Raw genomic sequence first — 17764 nt, 5'->3', positions numbered from 1 at the left:
GCGCCGCACCCCGCGCCATCGCCCGCCCTCAGCCCGGCCCCGCCCCCGTCCGGCGCACGCGCCGGCTCGGCCTCCTGCGGTTGGACGAACAAGCTGTCAGTCACGGGGCGGGGCGGCTGAGCACCAATGAGAGGCGCCCTTGGAGTTGTGGGCGGGGCGCTGGAGGCAGCGGGGACGCGGCGGGGCTGGCGCGGGCCCAGCGCGGTGAGGGACGGGCGGGCCCAGGGAGGTGGCGGGGCATGGTCGGTCATTTCTGCCTTTCTTCCTCCGGCGTTTTGGCTTCAGCGCTGCGGAGCGAGCCGCGGAGCTGGTCCGGGACTAGCGGAGAAGTCGACAGGCATAGGGAGCGGCTGTGCTCCGGGTGGCCGGCGGGCCTGGTCGTTACGGGTTGAAGCTGTTTGAAAAGAGGCCGCATTAAGAGACTTGACTTGTGTGCTGAGCCGTTCCAGGCAAGCAGGGGTGAGGTATGTGTGTATGTTTGCTTTAAGAGTAGAAATGCGGAGAAACTACGGTCGAGGCAAGGAGAGGCGTGGATGGAACAGTCACAAGTGCAGCCTCCACCCCCATCGGCACAGAAGACCCAGTCACAACAACCGCGCCCAAAGGCAAGTACAGACAGCTTGTGCTTAGCATGGGCTAAGCCCTTCTTATGCCTAATTAAATGTGCAGGACGGTGACTTTTTAGAATTGAGGGGTTGCCATCTGAAGATCTAGCAGACAGTACTTCTGGTATATCTGTCATCCCTACTGGGAGTGGGATTGTACTGATTTCTGGAAGTTTATTTTGTGTTCACAACTGTACACTGATTTTAAACTGAGATGCAGTTCCATGAGCCAGTCCTTTTAGCTGTGCATTATTGTCCATAAACCCTTCATCAATATGCAAAGATAGTTCAGGGAAGAAAAATATAATTACTTCATTCTACCTGCCTATTTATTTTAAGCCTCTGAGTCTATTGGTGTAAAGTCTGGATCTTTACTGAATGTTTGTAAACATAGTAAGTAATGTAGTAATAACACCACATGTAGCAGATCAGGAAAATGAAACAAGGTTTCAGGAATAATCCCCTGCCTTGAAAACTGATCTGTTCAGGAAAGCGTGTTTGACATTTTAGAACTTACTCTTGCCTGTGTTTGAGCTGTTTTTATGGTTGCTTTCTCATTAAACTTTTGTTTTTTTTAAATGTTTCTAAACCTCATCAGTGAAATTCTTGTTACGGAGAGAATGGCAAAATATTTTTGACCTGTCATCATTGTTTTACCTGCACTGTCTCTTAATGCTGTGCTGTGAAGACGTAGTACTTTCAGAGCTGTTTGTTTGATGTACAATTGCCCAGTTAATCTTTTGCTAAAAAAAGTTAAAGGCACTTGGAGAATCAACAGCCACCTCTAATGTATTAGCAAATAATTTAAGGCTTTTAGGATGTTATATCACTAATGTTCTTGTGAAATTTTTAAGCTGAATGTTTTTCACTGCTTGATTTTCATCGTTTAATGTATGGTGATATGCAGAGTGTGCTGTCAGAGCACTGCAGAATGGTACTCCATTGATGTCGCTAACAATCTGCTTTCTAGATTATTTGTGGGAAAGATGTGTGGGGCAATTGTGAGCCTATCTTGAAGGCAATGCTATTTTTTTAGTCTGGAACAAGAAGAACAACAGACCCCAGTGAATGCAGGTCCCAGCAGCAATGAAGATCCTTCTTCATCCAGTTCAACACAGAACTCTGTAGCACCAGGTAAGAGATGGTGTTCATAGGTCAAAAGTCAGTTCCTATATGCTCATTATATGGAAAAAGTAGTAGTAGCTGCATTAATAATCTGGTGTGACAGGAAAAATACAAAGTAAAGTTAGTGGAGAGAAGTAACATCAGGTCATACAAAAAGATGTACTAAGTAAAGATAGAGAGAACAGAGCCAAATCACTTTCAGGCCCACAAGTGCTTCTCATGTTTGAAAACTTGCGTGCTTAGCCAAGCTGATATAAACTGAAAAAATGCAATTCTGTTTCTCCCTCCAGAAATACTGCTTTAGGAAGAAAATTAACAACTAAGGAATCAAATAAAACAAGAGAGCCTATAAAAAATTACAGCTTGTGTTCAGTTACTCAGTCTTTTGAAAAGTGCAACAATCCACCACTTTGTGGTGTGTCTCTTGTGTGATGTGTCTATCTTTATGCCTTCAGTGTACTTTGTAGTTTGTAATAAATACACTCTGGCTAAATACTTGTTCATTTAAAACAAATGATGAAATAGCAGTGCTTTTGAGAAAGATGTCCTGTTTATATTCTGTTTTCCTGACTCATTAAACAATGCTAGCAAAAACTAAGCCAGTGGGAACTTACATGTCTGTACAACAACAGAGTCCTGAAACAACACTGAGCTTAAAGAGATTGTTTTTATATATCATCGTTTTGTGTTGTGAGCATGCTAGGAGATGCATCCTGCAAGACATTAATTCCTGTGTAATTACTGTGTAACTACTACATGTAGTGTGTTTTTATAAACTTTACTGATTCATTGACTAACTTTTTATTTTTGCTGACCTGAAAAAGGCTTGGTCACTTGTGGCTAGTCTGAAACCTAGAAGAGGCAGACAGGGAGCTGCAAAAAGAGGATATTTAAAATGAAATTTCTGGTAGTAAATAAAGTTTTGAATAAAAACTCTTGAAATGAAGTGTTAACAATTGCCTCTGCATAAATTTGTCCTGAGACAATCTGTCAAAGTATTTTAAATCTATCAAAGTATTTTACTTGTCTGTCTCTGCATTCACACAGACAGTGAAGCACTAAATGAGTGTTTCTCATCCCAATTTATCTTTGGAAGGAGCCAAAGGTACTCTTGATTTTATCTAAATCTTTCCTATGTGCTGAAGAAAAAGTGTCTAGTTCTGGGAAGTGAATCACTTTATTTGGGTTTATTTGATACCTCACTGCCAGTTTTTTTTGCTGTCCTACCAAGTCTTTTAAATAAGAATGTCCCCTCATGATTTATTTATGAAGAAAGACCCTTTTTGTTCTGCAACAAAACCTTTCTTTTGTGCTTTTCTGATTGGTCTGAATTTCCTCTTGGTCAGTGGTGACGTCCTTTCTGTACCTGTGTAAGAACAGCGCAGTTGAACACTATAAATAACCTCTTTTTTTCTCCTGTAAGTGGCTCATCTGTTCTTAGCCTGTGTATCATGCTTGGGACTTGTTGGGAGCTAGAGCTTTGGGTCTCGCAACTCTGACATTCACATGAAGATATGAAATATCAAAGAGCAATAAACAAACTTAGTTATCCATCTGATTTTGCCACTTTTTCTCCTTCATGTCTTCCCACCCTGAAGAACTTCCAGGATTTTATTATGACCCAGAAAAGAACCGCTATTTTCGCCTACTGCCTGGACATAATAACCACAACCCACTCACCAAGGACAGCATTCAGCACAAGGCAATGGAGTGCAAAAGACTGAGACTCTTAGAAGAGGAAGAAAGACAGAATCAGGTATGTTTTGAAAAAGATTGCAATTGTACTTTGGCCCAGGACAGGTTATACACTAAAATCTTCAAGTTCTGACAATTCAATTTCTTTTTCTGCTTAGAATAGTTCTTGAAGCCTTTTGTTTGGTTGTTTCACACAGGAATGAAGTCAAGTCATTACAAACAAACAAAAAAAAAATCTATAAAGATTTGTGCTTATTATAAGAAATGTGCTCAAAATTGCAGTTGTCCAACAGTTACACTTGAGTCAGGATATTGGATGCCAGGTTTCAAATTCCTGCCTTGAGCTGGCAAAGTGGTGTCTTGATTTAAAGTTTTTTTTTGCATTTTTAATAAATTTATTTATTATATTCTGGACCTTGAAGAAACAATACTAATCATAGTGGGTGGGAACACGTTTTTCTTGAAGAACTTTTTTTGACAGCTAAAAATCAAGGTAGGTCTTATGCTTATGTCTGTAAAATCTGTGCTTTTTTTCATAAAGTGTTACAGTAAAATTAATGCTGATGCTGCTTTTTTGTAATGTGGGTAAGATATCTAACAAGGATGCTTTTTCATTACCTGAAAAACATGTCATAACTTTACAAATAACAGCTAAGGTTATATGCTGTAATTTGGGAAAAGTGAACAGTGTTCTTTTTCTTAAGCAATAAAGTTATCCAACCAGCTCTAAAGTCTTCAGTGTAAAGAACGTTTTGACTCTCAAAACTCTTGGTTTGTCTGAGCATTATCAAAAAGATTTCTTACTCCATAATTCTGCTAAATACTATATCCCCATGTCTCCTCAGAAGGTGTTTGCATTAAATTCTAAAAAGTTTGTGAATCATGGAATGGAATCACAGAATGACTTGGGTTGGAAAGGCCCTTAAAGATCTAGTTCCAACCCCAGTACTGTGGAGGGAATGGAAATGGAATGGAAATGCAGCTTAGTAGAACACTAAGATTGCGTGTTTAATATCAGTCTTGTTGTGGTAGAAGATTTTTCTGTCTAAGAAGAATCTGAAGTGTTGTAATGAAATCAGAACGTGACTTTACACATCCAGGTGGTACTGCTGATTATGTAGGGTGAAAACAATGGTTGTTGGGGTTTCATATTTTTCCTCCAGCTTCTGTATTTACAGAAGCACTCCACATCTCACAGGACTATATTCTTATCTATTTACTGTAGTAGATCAGGGAGATGGTGTTGGAATGTGTTTTATATGTTTTGAAAGCTTTAATGTGTGTAGGCTAGAGGAAAAAGTTACCTAAACATCCCAAATGTCAAAGACTCACAGCTGTGTTTGAATCTTAACCAAGTAAAGAAGTGAGTACAATTCCATGTTACTCTTCCAGAAGACAACAAGGGCTGGACTGAACTCATCTGTGCTGTTACAGAAGAGGCAGTTGGGTTTGCTCAGCTCCACAAGTTATTGCAGGTATAATCATTTGATTTCTCTTTGCAGTGCCAAGTTCTGCTGTAGGTGCAACTGTTTCAGTCAAGTTTTCTTGCATTTCTTAGTGTTCCATTGGGATGAGGAGGAACATATTACTTGAAGTCAGAAAAAAATGTTATCTTCTGTTATAGTCAGATTATTAAAATAATGAGAATTCAAATGAGGAAGTTGTTTCCCAATTTTACTTCAAAAAAAGTTCATTTTATGTATGTATATGGATATGCTGTTTTGCCACATTTTACTTTATGAGTATAGCACAGCTTTTTTAGGATAAGTGCCTTTCAATGGACATAACCATTCCCTTGCCCCCCATTAGAACAGCAGAAGGCAAGTTAAGTTAGTGACTTGCTGTGTTGCTGTTCTGGATACTAAAGATGTGCTGGGGTTAAAAATAGTGGGATGAAATTCCAAGAATGTGGAAGATGCTCATGTTCATGGGTTATGCAAGTTAAATTTCAGCATGCTAGTTATTCAGGTATTTTCTCTTCAGTGATTGAGAAGCAGTTCTATATCCTGGCCAGAATTCTTTTCATATGCATTAAATTTAGGCTTACCTGAATTCTCCTCTCTTCAACCCCCTCACCCTCCTACCTGGTTTTACAGGCTAGTCCATGAACTAAAAGTGAACTGCATGCAGAGGAGGAAGATAGAAATTCACAGTCTGGATTCCTCAGTTGCTGGAACCAACAATTTTAAAATCATTGTGGTATGTTATGAGAAATGATAAGTCTTTAAGATAAAGAGAGCCCATCTTCAGTGAAAATTCAGGCTCTTATAACCAAATCACACAGGTCAAACGTAGCTTTTAAAGATGTGTTATTCCTGCTTTGTCAGTTCTTAAAATCTGTGCTTAGTATCTTTAAACAGGTAGGGAGAGGCTGTTCCTTTCTTACAAAGGAAAATTGTAAAAAAGATTGGATATGAAAACATCTTTTGTTGGATTGTTGTTTTGGGTTTTTTTTCTTTTTTTTCACATGTTCTTTTGGAAGGAAATAGGAGTTGAGTGGGTCATTATTGTGGGACTGGGAGGAGGAGTGGAGAAGATCAAGAGAAAGAAATAAAAAATGAAAAAGGAGCATTTTGGGAGTGGCAAAGCCTGTGGTTCAGAGATTCTAAGTAAACATCAGTAATCACTTTATATTTCATGATCTTTCATAGACTATATAGGAAGCTCTCCAGGACCAGCTCCTGGCCTTGTAAACAGAGCACTGCATAGACAGCTGAAGCCAGAAGGGACTCAGAAACAGTGAAAATGTATAGAATTGTTAACATTGGAAAGATCATTTAGTTAGCCAATGACTGAATCCTTTTCTTATCCCTGTTTTTTCTGTGCATGCATTTTAAAGGAATTGGATTTTAGAGGTGAATGGAAAGCAGGTGGTGTTAAAGGGATCAGAATTAATGTATTGTTTCATTCTAGACCTAATGCAACTCCTTCAAGCTGTTTTTCCTGTAAGTTTCCAGTAAGTGTGACTGGTAAGCTTTTATTTTACAGGCAGATGTTGCTTGTGAACGAATATTCACTGTGAACGATGTAGAGCATGGAGGATGTAAATATGGTATCATCAATCTCAGTGGTTTGGGGAAGGAGTCTCTCAGTGTGGAGATGTATGACAACCTCTACTTCACAAACCGCAAAGTATTATTTTCTGTTCCTCCTTTGGTGGTTGCATTCTCAGAACGCTGTTCTTAGGAGGCTCAGGTGGGAGTGCCATGAGGGGTTGGGAAGGGGCTGGGAGAAGAGAATGGAAGAACCTAGAAATGTGAAGCTTGGGTAAACAGAGAACCACAACAAACCTATTGAGAAAGTGCTTAGTAACAGTGATAGTTATCAGGAATGTTATACTACAATTGGAATGGAAGACTACATAGAACTACCAGCTTCCAAGGATAGTGATTACTTTAGACTTGGACTGTAGCTGGCAAAACTGATCTTTGGCTACCAACCCTACCAAGATTTGCATGCTTCTTAAAAATAATTTTGGGAAACTATGTTTATCCTTAAAGCTTACCCTCAAGTTGTGTTTATCCTCTTAAATATGAGGCATATTTAAAACAGGTTTTCATGATCCCTTCATGCTCAGATTCTTTCAGGGATGGTCCCTTGAATAATGGGATGTGCTTGCTGCCTTAGTTTGTGTTTGGTCTGACTTCTCAATGCTGTTCTGAGTATGACGCTGAAATGCTTATGCCCCATTACTGAGTTATTTAGTGGGCTGAGGAGTTGTGCCCAGTGCCTAATTTTATGTCATTTTTGCATGGAAATAACATTTCATTAATTGAGTAACAGATCACAAAAATAGTATGTCTTCTTATCTCTGAAGGTGAACTCTGTGTGCTGGGCATCACTGACTCATCCAGATTCTCATGTTTTATATCCTTTAAAAAAAAGCAAACTTGTCATTCAGGTTTCACGAGTCTGCATCATGCTTCACAGAAAAACTAACTTCAAGGAATAGCTCTCCTGTAGTTCCCCCAGAAGATAAGTTTTCTGGAAAACAGTGGAAGTAATGAAAATCTAAATATGCAGGAATTACTGAGGCAGATGTACAGTTGTTATAGATATAATTGTTCCCATGTTAATAGTAAACGAAAAACCATGTTTTCTGCTGTGGAGAATTCCCACTTCATTAATAGTGTATGTAAATGCCATATCCAAAATGATCTAATGTTTAGAAATTGGCTGAGGCAAAAGAACAGGAGCAGAGAGTTAAGGCAAACAAGTTTTTTCTGAAGTGAACCTCTTTGAAAATGGGATGGTTTGTTTGTGTGTAATTGCCCATTACTCATGCCCATATTGACTGGTGTGAGAGGAGAATGGGAGCAATTCAGTAACATCACCTACAACTTTCAGAGCATGTTCTGCAGGTCTGACTCAAAAGAAGAGGAAAGTTGATGATATGGTAGAGGAAGCGGTAATAATGAACAGTGTGGAGCCCAAAAGAGTAGGGGGAAAAAAATTGAATTTTAACATAGGAGATGGCAGACAACAGGTGTCCTATTAAAGTGCCAAAAGAAATGACATAGAAAAGTATGGAATGGCTTGTGTGAAAAGCCAGGCAATTCCAGACCAACCCATCAGGGGCAGGAGCTCATCAGGCAAGCACACAGCTGGGTTGCTTGGTTTGGTGGGTTCATGCTTTCCCCTAGTGGAGTTAGAGATAAAGTTAAAGTTACCCCACTGAAGCTGAAATGGAGCTTTCAAATTCTATTTTTACCTGGTATAGTCTTCATAAAATATTTAAATGTAATGTAAAGTGACTTTTCCTTGCCTTCCATTTTTCCAATATATCTCCATGAAAAACAGATCTATAATAATGCAGTGTCACCAACATGAGAAAGTGAGAAGAATGATCTATGTAGGCCATGCTTATTATTTTCTTTTTCCTATCACTAGTAAGATACAATAGTATTCTCTTCTTTTTCTGGTAGTGAAAATATACAAGCAAGAATTTGAAATCATTCTAGCTCGTTCTTATGAAAGAAATGAAGTGTCACAGCTTAGTTGTAAACTGTAAAGCACATCAGAGGTCTCAAGGAAAAGTGTTGTGAGCTGTAGCTGTGTCAGGGCATCTTGCTTTTCCCATTTATAAATATTAGGCAGCCTTGTTCCATTCTAGGGAGAAATCAGTTTTCCTTAACTCACTTCAGCAAGCTGTGTCTCATGGGAATTGCAGAAACACCAGGCTGTGCCAGTCTGCTTCCAGCATCATTGTTCAGCAGCACTAACCCAGGTAGGGTGTTTTTGTTGGTTTTTTGTCTCCAAGTTTTGGTAGACATTATGGTATGTAAAGAGCACAAACGAAATATTATTTTAGCATTCTTTTTCAGTAGTTGGTGAGGCTGTTGTATTCCTGTAAGACTAAAACAGCTTAAGAAGTGAAATGATGATGAAAGCAGTATTTGAAGCCCTAGCTTATTTTTAGCTGCTACAGTACTTGACTTTGGCAGGAGAACACCCCACTTGTAAAGTAAACACTTGAGATTTTTCATTAGCTTGGCCTGTAATTAATACTCGGAAGCTGCACACAGTAAATACTCACATTCCCTTACTGTCCAGTCACTGCAGAATCCCTTCTCATAACAGCTGCTCAGATATTCTCAGTGCATAAATCAGAGGTGGAAAGCTGGTAAATATCTCGGCCCATAGCTCCTCGTACAAGCTCCAACCCCAGTTAGTTGTAAGGAAACCTGACTGACTGGGAGAGTACTACATCTAAAGTCTGGCTATAGCTGATCTTTTTTGCTCAGTGTTTCTGGGGGCAGGACTTAATTAATTGGACTTTCTTGATAGATGTTAGAACCATGCTTCTTCAAGTCACAAAGTGCTCTAATCTGACTTCCATTCAGACATGATCAATTAAATTTATACAGAGGAAATCTGTGATAGATAAGAGTAATGGACTAGTTTTAAACTTTTAATGTCTTACTATATATGCAGCCATTAAAAAGAATTGCATAGAGTCAGCATTAACTTGAATAAAGAGTCACTGAGGGTGGATGGCTACTAGGCCAGCATACCCAGCTGCTCTCTAAAACATTTGAAGCCTTTCACCACAGTTAGCTGCCGTGAGTTCCACAGTCCTTTCATCCAGTATACCATACTGACTGTTTAGGTATTTCCAAATTTGATTTCCTTCACTCTCCTAAATAGGTGGTTTGTGGGAGCCTTGCTCAGTAGATGCCAGAAGGAAAGTAGAACTTAACACTATCTAAAACTATGTTATCCATCCATTCTTGTCCACGTCACCTCTGCTACCTGACAGATGTATGTATGATGTGCTATGAAGGAAGTAAGGGGATGTATTCTGATAATTGGCATAAATTCCATGCAAGGGCTACATGAGTAAGGGTCAAATCTAGGGTTTTATTGCTTAATCTTTTTTTTTTTTTTAAATAAGCAGGCATAGAATTTACAGCTTAGGCTTTGGCTAATCTGTAGTTTATAAAGTAAATGTTTTTTATTTCTAGCCCACTCGTCTTTTAAAAAATGGCTTACTTAGTGCTATAAGGCAAATGTTCTCTTTCCTGCCATGGTCAGCCCTCTGATTACTGAATAAATTTAACAGTCTCTCAATATCATCTATTTACATAGACTGTAGGCATCCCATTTACAGTCATGAACTTCCATTTCTGTTTCCTGTCTCTTGAGCAGCAAAAGGACACAAACTGGGTCACTTGCTCTCCTTCAGATTGAAATGTTAAAATAAATGTGGCAATCTAAGAACCTTTCTGAGTTATCATCCTGTCCTAACATTTTATGAACTCTTCATGTGTTGCTCCTGTCTTCTAGGAGCTCGACCTGGAATGCTGTGCAGTTTCAAGATATCCACTGCCTGGTCCTGCGCTTGGTGCCTAAATCCCCAAGCAGACAACTGCTTTAGCACAGGTGATCTATCTGCAAGGCTGGCAACCCCCTGTGTCTCAGTGGGAAAGACTTCATTCATCTCCCATCTGCTACACAAATTACAGCTAAACCAACATCATCTGTCTTTCCTTAGGCCTGACACGACGAGTTCTTGTGACCAATGTAGTGACAGGGCATCGTCAGACGTTTGGAACCAGCAGTGATGTGCTGGCACAGCAGTTTGCCACGCAGGTAGGGAGAACCAGACACCATTTTTTCAGAGCACTGCCTCACTGATGGGCTCTTTATTCTGTTTGGAGCAGGACTCCTCAAGCTGTACATAAAGATGTGCTGTTGGATGGCTGTTGCATAGCAAAGCTGATGTGGTCTCATGCTCTCACACAATTGAATAGCAACAAAAAGATTATCTGATTTCAAACTGTGGCAACAGGGGCAATTTTTGTTAAGATTAGAGGTTAAAAGACAAGGAAGCACAAAGAGCACAGTAATAACATGTAAAATTGTTTTGGTTTTGGCAAATAACCTTATTCTAATAACACTCGGTGTATTGCCTCCACCAAGAAGGAGAAAGTCCCTATAAAGTACTAATGGACTTGTTCACAAAAAATTATGATGGTGAAATAAGAATATGAGAATTCCAGTTCGTGTTTTGCTGTTTATGTTAGACTGAGTTCCTGCTTACCTAGGAAAACTTTTACAGCTGAAGTAAGTAGCTGAGGTTTGAATGGAACTAACACATTGGCTGAAAAACGTTGCAGTGTGTAACTAAAATTCTGCTTCTTAATGCATCTGTTAAAATAATTTGGCAACTACACTGTAGAGCTGAAAAGCATGACACAGACACTGTCTGTGTAACTTGTAAGATCCTTGCAGATGTTACACAGTATGCTTCTTTCTCTGGGATTCTCCCAGACCCCAGTGCTGTACAACGGCTGCCGTTCGGGTGAGATTTTCAGCATTGATGTGCGCCAACGTAACCGCAAGGGGCAGAGCTGGAAAGCAAATCGTCTCTTCCATGGCTCAGCAGTTACATCTATTCACCTTATGGAGGCTGAACATTATCTGATGGCAGCAGATATGGCTGGAAAGGTATGGTTTTGTTGTGTTTAGGATATTCTGTTCCTTTTAGTATCTGGGCATTTACAGCTACTTATCCTACTCCCAAGGGCAGATGTCTGCTCTTAGTATGTAGTATGGAACTGGGTGGTAGTTCTGTTTATGGGTCTTCTTCCAGAGCCCATTATTTATCACAGAATGGTTTGGGTTGGATGGAAACTTAAAGATAACCTGGTTCCAGCCCCCTGTCATAGGCAGGGACACCTTCCACTAGACCTTCATCCAACCTGACCTTGAACACTTCCAGAGATGGGGCATCCACAACTTCTCTGGGCAACCTGTTCTAGTCACTCACCACCTTCACATTAAAGAGCATCCTAATATTCAATCTGAACCTACCCTTCTCAGTTTAAACCCATTCCCCCTTGTCCTGTCACTACATACCCTTATAAATTGACCCTCTCCAGCTCTCTTGTAGCCTCCTTTAGGAGGAGGCTGCTTTTTCAGGCTGAATTCTCAGCCTGTCTCCACGGGATGGATCCTCTAGCCCTTTGATAATCTTCCTGTCCCTCCTCTGGACATGCTCCAACACCTCCAGCCTTTGGGTGCTCTCTGCTTTAATATATCATCTCAAACAATTCCTTCAACTTGCAGATTAAACTGTGGGACCTGAGAACAGCAAAATGTGTGAAACAGTACAAAGGTCACCACAATGAATATGCTCTTCTCCCTCTGCATGTAAATGAAAAGGAAGGACTTCTTATAGCAGGTAGGTTAACTTTTTCCTCCTTCTCTTCATATAGTGTATCACTGGTGGTAATTTTCTTATGCCTGAGGGGTGTTTCTTAAGTACAGCTGTTAGAAACTGTAAAGATTCTTTAAAACTCAGAAAAAAAATAGCCTTAAACATACTGTAATATACTATGAAAATTATGTTATGGATGTACACCTACTGTAATCAATCCTGTAAGGTACTCAACAGCTTTATCTGCTGTGTCCTGCAAAAGTCCCATTATCCTTTCCACATTATGTCTCAAGAGTAGAGCAGAAAACACTTGATTTTAAAATTCAGGGAAACAACATGAAAACAGGAGACCTGGTGATAACTTTGTATATCTTTAGTTGGTGCTTAAGTGGAGAATGTGGTGATGAACTGAAGCATTGGTATGTGGGCCTGACTCCTTGTAAACTGTCTATACCACTCAGATTCATTTTGAATACTGCCACTTACACTCGGATTTTTGTATTATTATATTTGTGGTTGGGAGAGGAAAAGTTGCAATAGATGAAACAAAACCCCTATAGTGTAGTCAAGCTTCATAAAGTCACTGTAAAGACAGTGACCTCCTTTCCTTGGATTTGTCAGTAAGTGGTGGAATAATAAGAATTTTTAATCTGACTTAATTTTTCTCCCCTTTTTTGGCTTAGGAGCTTGATAAATTGAAAAGCACTCTAAATAGTGATTTATTGTACCTTTAATTACCTAACAGGAAATGCACATTTTTCCCACTCTAGTAGTATTCAGTGCAAAATTTTTGTTTTGTAAAGTATGGGTAAGCACTTTGCCTCTTGTGGGTGTAAAAATATTCAGGGTGTTTTCCCCATAGATCCTCTGTTTCTGTGGTGATTATCTCGCTGAATTATTGACATGTAAAGTCCTTCTTGTGTAATGTTGAATTTTGCTTTCCTCCCAGTTGGTCAGGATTGCTATACCAGAATTTGGAGTCTCCAGGATGCTCATCTGCTTAGAACCATCCCTTCTCCCCACCCATCATCCAAAGATGCCATTCCTAGTGTGGTGTTTTCTTCAAGACTTGGGGGTAGCCGAGGAGTTCCTGGCTTACTCATGGCTGTCAAACAGGATCTCTACCACTTCTCCTATAACTGAGGTTACATTCTCCTCAGACCTGGTCTACAAAGCTGCCAAGCTGTATGTGACTTCAGAATCTTTACACCAGTCACCAAGCTGTTGAGTCATCATGTGCTTGCTGCTGCATCTGCTTTGCTCATCTAATTGTGTGAACCTCCTTCAGCACTCCAGCAAATCTTGCTGTGTAAATACATCTCAGACATCTTGGAAATAAAAGCTGAACACTGATGAACCGTAGGCAAGATTCAGCCTCTCTGAAATCTAGCTGTAAGCCTGCCAAGCAGGTAACTTAAAGAGCCTCTGTTGTGCTAGCTGAATTTGCTGTCAAAAGGCTGCTCTAACTTGATCCTAGTTTGGTCACCTAACCTTTAGCTGTGGTCACATCTGCCTCAAGAAGTAGGCTGACCCAGCAGAGTGAAGCAGCTGATGTTGAGAAGCTGAACACTGTAAGTGTTCTGGGGCTTTGTTTGGAGTAGCTTTGGTTGGGGTTGCTGCAACTGCCACTGCTGTACCTTGGAAGCAGCCATGCTCCATGGCTGGAAACAGTTCAAGGAACAGCTGTTTTCCTCACCCCCACTGTCAGTCCTTTTTGCTGGGTCATATTAAACTTTGTCCCTTTCAGATGATGATAGCATGTGACTGCCCTGCCACCATCCCCTCTAAAAAGCAGCAAGCATGGAGCAAAACCTGTTTTCTGGTCCAGTAGCAAAACTGAATGTCCCTGTTAATTTATCATAGTATTTCCTAACCAAGTCCACAGCCCTAACATGCAGTTTGGTCAGTGGTCTGGAAGGCCGGGCTTGCTTGTGCAGCTTTAGCAGGACACAAGCCCAGTTCTACAGACCACATCTTTGGGATTTGGAATCACCTGTGCGAAGTAAGTATGCAGAGGTACAACTGGGGCCTCAGCTGCAAAGTTGTAGGACCAGCTCACAGTAAGTGGATGATAGCATATCTAAACAATGACCATGCGATGGAGCCTCTTCACTTTCTGCCTGGTAACCAGTCTGGGTTGGGCAAGACCATCCTGCTCTCTGCATCTGTAGGAAGCACTGACCAGATCAGGAACCTATGTGAGGGTAAAGGCCCATTTACTAGGATGGGCTTTACAGGAAAGACACATTGCACTTAAGTTTTCTAAAATTCTTACTAAAGGTGTTCCAGAACCATCTTTTCATCCTGGGATCTGCTTAGAGCATTCAGGTGTACAGTTGTGTGATCAGAGATGCTACTTCCCCTGGGGCCCTGCCAGCTCAGTAGATGAGTGCACAGATGGGTTCTAACAACAGCCATGCTGACAGCACATTAAGAGGGCTCACTGAGATGGCCCTGGCAGAGAGCAAGGCTGGGACTGTGCATTCCAAGTGCGTTCTATCAGCAGGCACAGGCTGCACATGCACACAGTGATGAGTGCTGCTGCTCTACAGGGGTGGCCTCACAGCAGTTCCTACTGCAGCACTCTCACCTGGGTCTGTCTTCACTGGAAAGGGCTGCAACAGTGCTGAGCATCCTAGGAATGAAGGGGCTTTCAAGTTCCACACTAAGCAATCCTCTTTCTGCCTTCAAAGTAAGCTCCCATCAGCACCCTCTTAGGCATGTTACAAAGTTTTCCAGCTGTTGCATTTCTTAACAGATATTATTACTATTACTCTTTTGCACCTAAAGCTTTTGGCCAGAGCAACCAATTTATGGAGGGATTGTACCCTGCCATCTTCATTCTGATGGGCTATCAGCTTTGCTTAACCTCACACTGGTGCATGTGCAAGAAAGCTCTTACTTTTTACTCCTCTTGAACAGAAGTATTTGTAATTTAACAAGTGGGTTAGTAAAACTGTTCAACCAGTCACATGTTTTTCCCAGAGGAAAGAGTGAGCTGCAGCAGAAGCACAGTGCTGTAAACAGGGATAAGGCACTTGGGGTTGTGGTATGAGCACCACAAGAGTTCATTTGGGACTTGGTGGTGCAGCCAGTTCATCCCTTTGCATCCCTGCTAAGTAGCCTGAGCTCACTACATGAGGGTGTATCTGGCTTCTGATATGAAGCCTCAGAAGTGCCCTGCAATGCAAGGCACTGTGCAGGGAGATTCCCTTTACAAGCCTCATGAAAATCTGAGCAGAGCCTGTAGACTTTTGTTTCTTTCAATGCATTCCTCTCTCCTTCCATTTTTCAAGTGACTTTGGATAAGAGGGAATTATTTAAATACAGGTACCAGAAAGCATAGGCCCTAGTAAAAACCCTCTCTGACCTGCAGGGCTCCACACTCATTTCTCCTGTTCTCTCACAACCCTCAGTCCCAAGCAATGTGCTTGTTGTTCCAACAGATTGTGTTCTCAGTAGCTCTTCTTGCTCACCAACACTCCAGTGTTATATTTGGTGACTTCCTAACCTTTATTTGTATTTCATTTACCCATTAATCTATACAGAAGACAACAGAGGAGAAAAACTCTCCTCTTGGGGGCAATGTCAAAACTTTCCTGTGTAAATATATTGTCAGAAATAGCTGCTACAAGGGTAATCCAAGATGAATCCCAGAAAATAGTAAAAATAGTTTCTTCCCTGAGTATACATTCAAAGCCCCCAAATCTTTCTTCTACCCCAGTAACAGCCAACTTCTGTTTCCCCATGGGCAGACTGAACTGTTAATTCCTTACAACCATGGTGCCCCTCATACCTCTGGCTTTAGTGTTCCTCTGCAGAGCCTTCTTTCTCACACAAAACAGAGTGGGTGCTGCTCACAGAATAATCTGTGCTGCCCCTTCTTTCCACAGACAGTGTTTATGAGACCAGGAGGTCGTCTGCTCTCCTAATGGTAAGCCTTGCAGGCTATTCCCATTCCCTCTACTACCCTTTGAAAACCAAGGGACCTAATTCCCGGTTGCTTCACTTTTCAATTTGAAAAAATACTCCACAATTTGTCTTGACGGGTTAGGTTAATTTTTGACATTTTCTGTTGCATGCACAATGATGAATGCAGACAGCACAGCTTTCAAAAGCATTTACATTGCCATAGTTAATGCATCTGTTCAAAAAACTGTAGTTAATGCCATCCCACTGCAAAGTCTTAATATTACATCCAATAACTCAGTTGCAACATACTTTATATTGATCTTCTTGCTAGTAAATGTGTGGTTCAAATATTTTCATGTAGGAGCCTACAAAGATCATGAAATCCCTTAAAGGAGAATTAATTCCAAAATTTAAATTAGAATTTGGACTTTTTCAGTTCTCTTAACTCCAGTAATTCCTGTTCTGCAAGAACAAGACCATGCAACAATTATGTCCAGTTACCGTGGGAAACACAAACTAAGAATTGTGGTTTAAAGGTGTCTTATATAACTGAAAATAGTTTCATCTCTTTGTTCCTTTTAGGGAAAATTCATAAAACAAAAGAAAATCTTTTCCTTTCTGTTGTTTCCAGGAACCAAGCGAACACACATGTCCCTGAAAACCCATTCACCAACTAGTGCTTTTGCTGCCAAGACTTCTAATTAAGCCTGCAAAAGCACTAAAAGAGGAGAGGGCAAGCAGGGCAAGAAGAGAGGCGATTTGGCTTCAGTGACAAACTGCAAACAGTTTACAGACAGCAGCTAAAGTACATCAAATCATCTCTTTCATTACACAGCAACAGCAGGACCCTTAGGTAGTTAAAAAGGAACTGCAACAATCTTCCTGTTTGCTACGGTATCAAAACAAGGTATTTCTTTGCCTCAGCTTCTCAGCAAGGACTGAACTAGTGGGAAACTTCAGAAAGTCCAGCCCTGTGCTCCAAGCCAGGCTGCAGCATCGTACATCCAGCAGACACCATTTCCTTGGTCCCTTTGGTTCCCCGAAGCATGGCACAGTGCAGCCCACCCGGCTCCCCTCACTGGCCAAACTGCCAGTGCCTCCCATCAACACCACTCTCAGAAAGCCACAGTCTCACCTTTGCTCTATGTCCCCTGCTGCTATCAGTCATCTCTCACCCCTGATTAATAAAGCTCTCTACACAAAAACTCCTTTAGGTCACATAAGGTTCTTAGATGTAACAGGTAGAAGAACTTCAATTTTAACTTGAAATTTCTAAAGCAGGGAGGAGATTTGCTTCTGGGTTATCTGTGGTAGTGTTGGTCACATCTTTCTGTTGGTTCCAATTTACTGCAGTATATGCACTCATGGTCATTTCTCCTCTGTTATCCTGATGAATACTGAATACTGCAACTAAGAGGTTAAAAAAAGTCGATTTACTTGTCACAAGTTCACACTGGCATTTTTGCGTTTTTAAGTTAAGAGGGCCCTATTCTAACAGGACTAGAAAATAATGCATTTGTTATGAGAAAGGGAGAATTCAAACCCAACTATATACATAGTCTCAAGGTATCCTCTTACAGAAGCTGCTTTCAGAGAAGTTATAATCTAGCAGTGGAGAATTCAGCTTTGGTTCCCAAACCTTGAGTCACTAGGGGCTGCTTGCACACACTATATGTACTACATATGCTGTGAGCTGAATCCAGCAGTCAACACCAACCAAGCAGTCAACCAAGTATTTTCTAGACAGGGCTTTTGGGCTGAGGAC

The 17764-nt window shown here is 40.8% G+C and overlaps 1 protein-coding gene across 3 annotated transcripts; it reads left to right on the top strand.

The window, feature by feature from the left end:
• Nucleotides 1-121: 121 nt before the first annotated feature.
• Nucleotides 122-13449, top strand: DCAF4 (DDB1 and CUL4 associated factor 4). Of its 3 annotated transcripts, none has more exons than XM_058855532.1 (14): nt 122-204; nt 489-605; nt 1642-1739; nt 3329-3486; nt 4818-4900; nt 5522-5624; nt 6414-6557; nt 7243-7292; nt 8573-8652; nt 10212-10307; nt 10420-10517; nt 11199-11375; nt 11997-12111; nt 13037-13449. In XM_058855532.1, the coding sequence occupies exons 2-14, from the start codon at nt 496-498 to the stop codon at nt 13228-13230; spliced, it is 1506 nt and encodes a 501-aa protein (XP_058711515.1). In that variant the 5' UTR covers nt 122-204; nt 489-495; the 3' UTR covers nt 13231-13449. The 3 variants fall into 3 exon arrangements, with proteins under 3 accessions (XP_058711515.1, XP_058711524.1, XP_058711505.1); XM_058855541.1 differs by having other exon boundaries at nt 156-204; nt 494-605; XM_058855522.1 differs by lacking the exon at nt 122-204 and having other exon boundaries at nt 211-605.
• The last annotated feature ends 4315 nt before the right edge of the window (nt 13450-17764 follow it).

This window comes from Poecile atricapillus, chromosome 1 (assembly GCF_030490865.1).
Source record: "Poecile atricapillus isolate bPoeAtr1 chromosome 1, bPoeAtr1.hap1, whole genome shotgun sequence".
Lineage (NCBI taxonomy): Eukaryota > Metazoa > Chordata > Aves > Passeriformes > Paridae > Poecile > Poecile atricapillus.
This window is presented reverse-complemented; position numbering and strand designations above follow the sequence as displayed.

Bases quoted from the DNA above. Each gene is read 5' to 3' on its own strand.
- DCAF4 (XM_058855522.1), top strand. From the start codon at position 475: ATGTTTGCTTTAAGAGTAGAAATGCGGAGAAACTACGGTCGAGGCAAG. The intron at 3,487-4,817 runs GTATGTTTTGAA...TTACTCTTCCAG, and splicing joins AGGAAGAAAGACAGAATCAG to AAGACAACAAGGGCTGGACT. The intron at 10,518-11,198 runs GTAGGGAGAACC...GGATTCTCCCAG, and splicing joins CACAGCAGTTTGCCACGCAG to ACCCCAGTGCTGTACAACGG.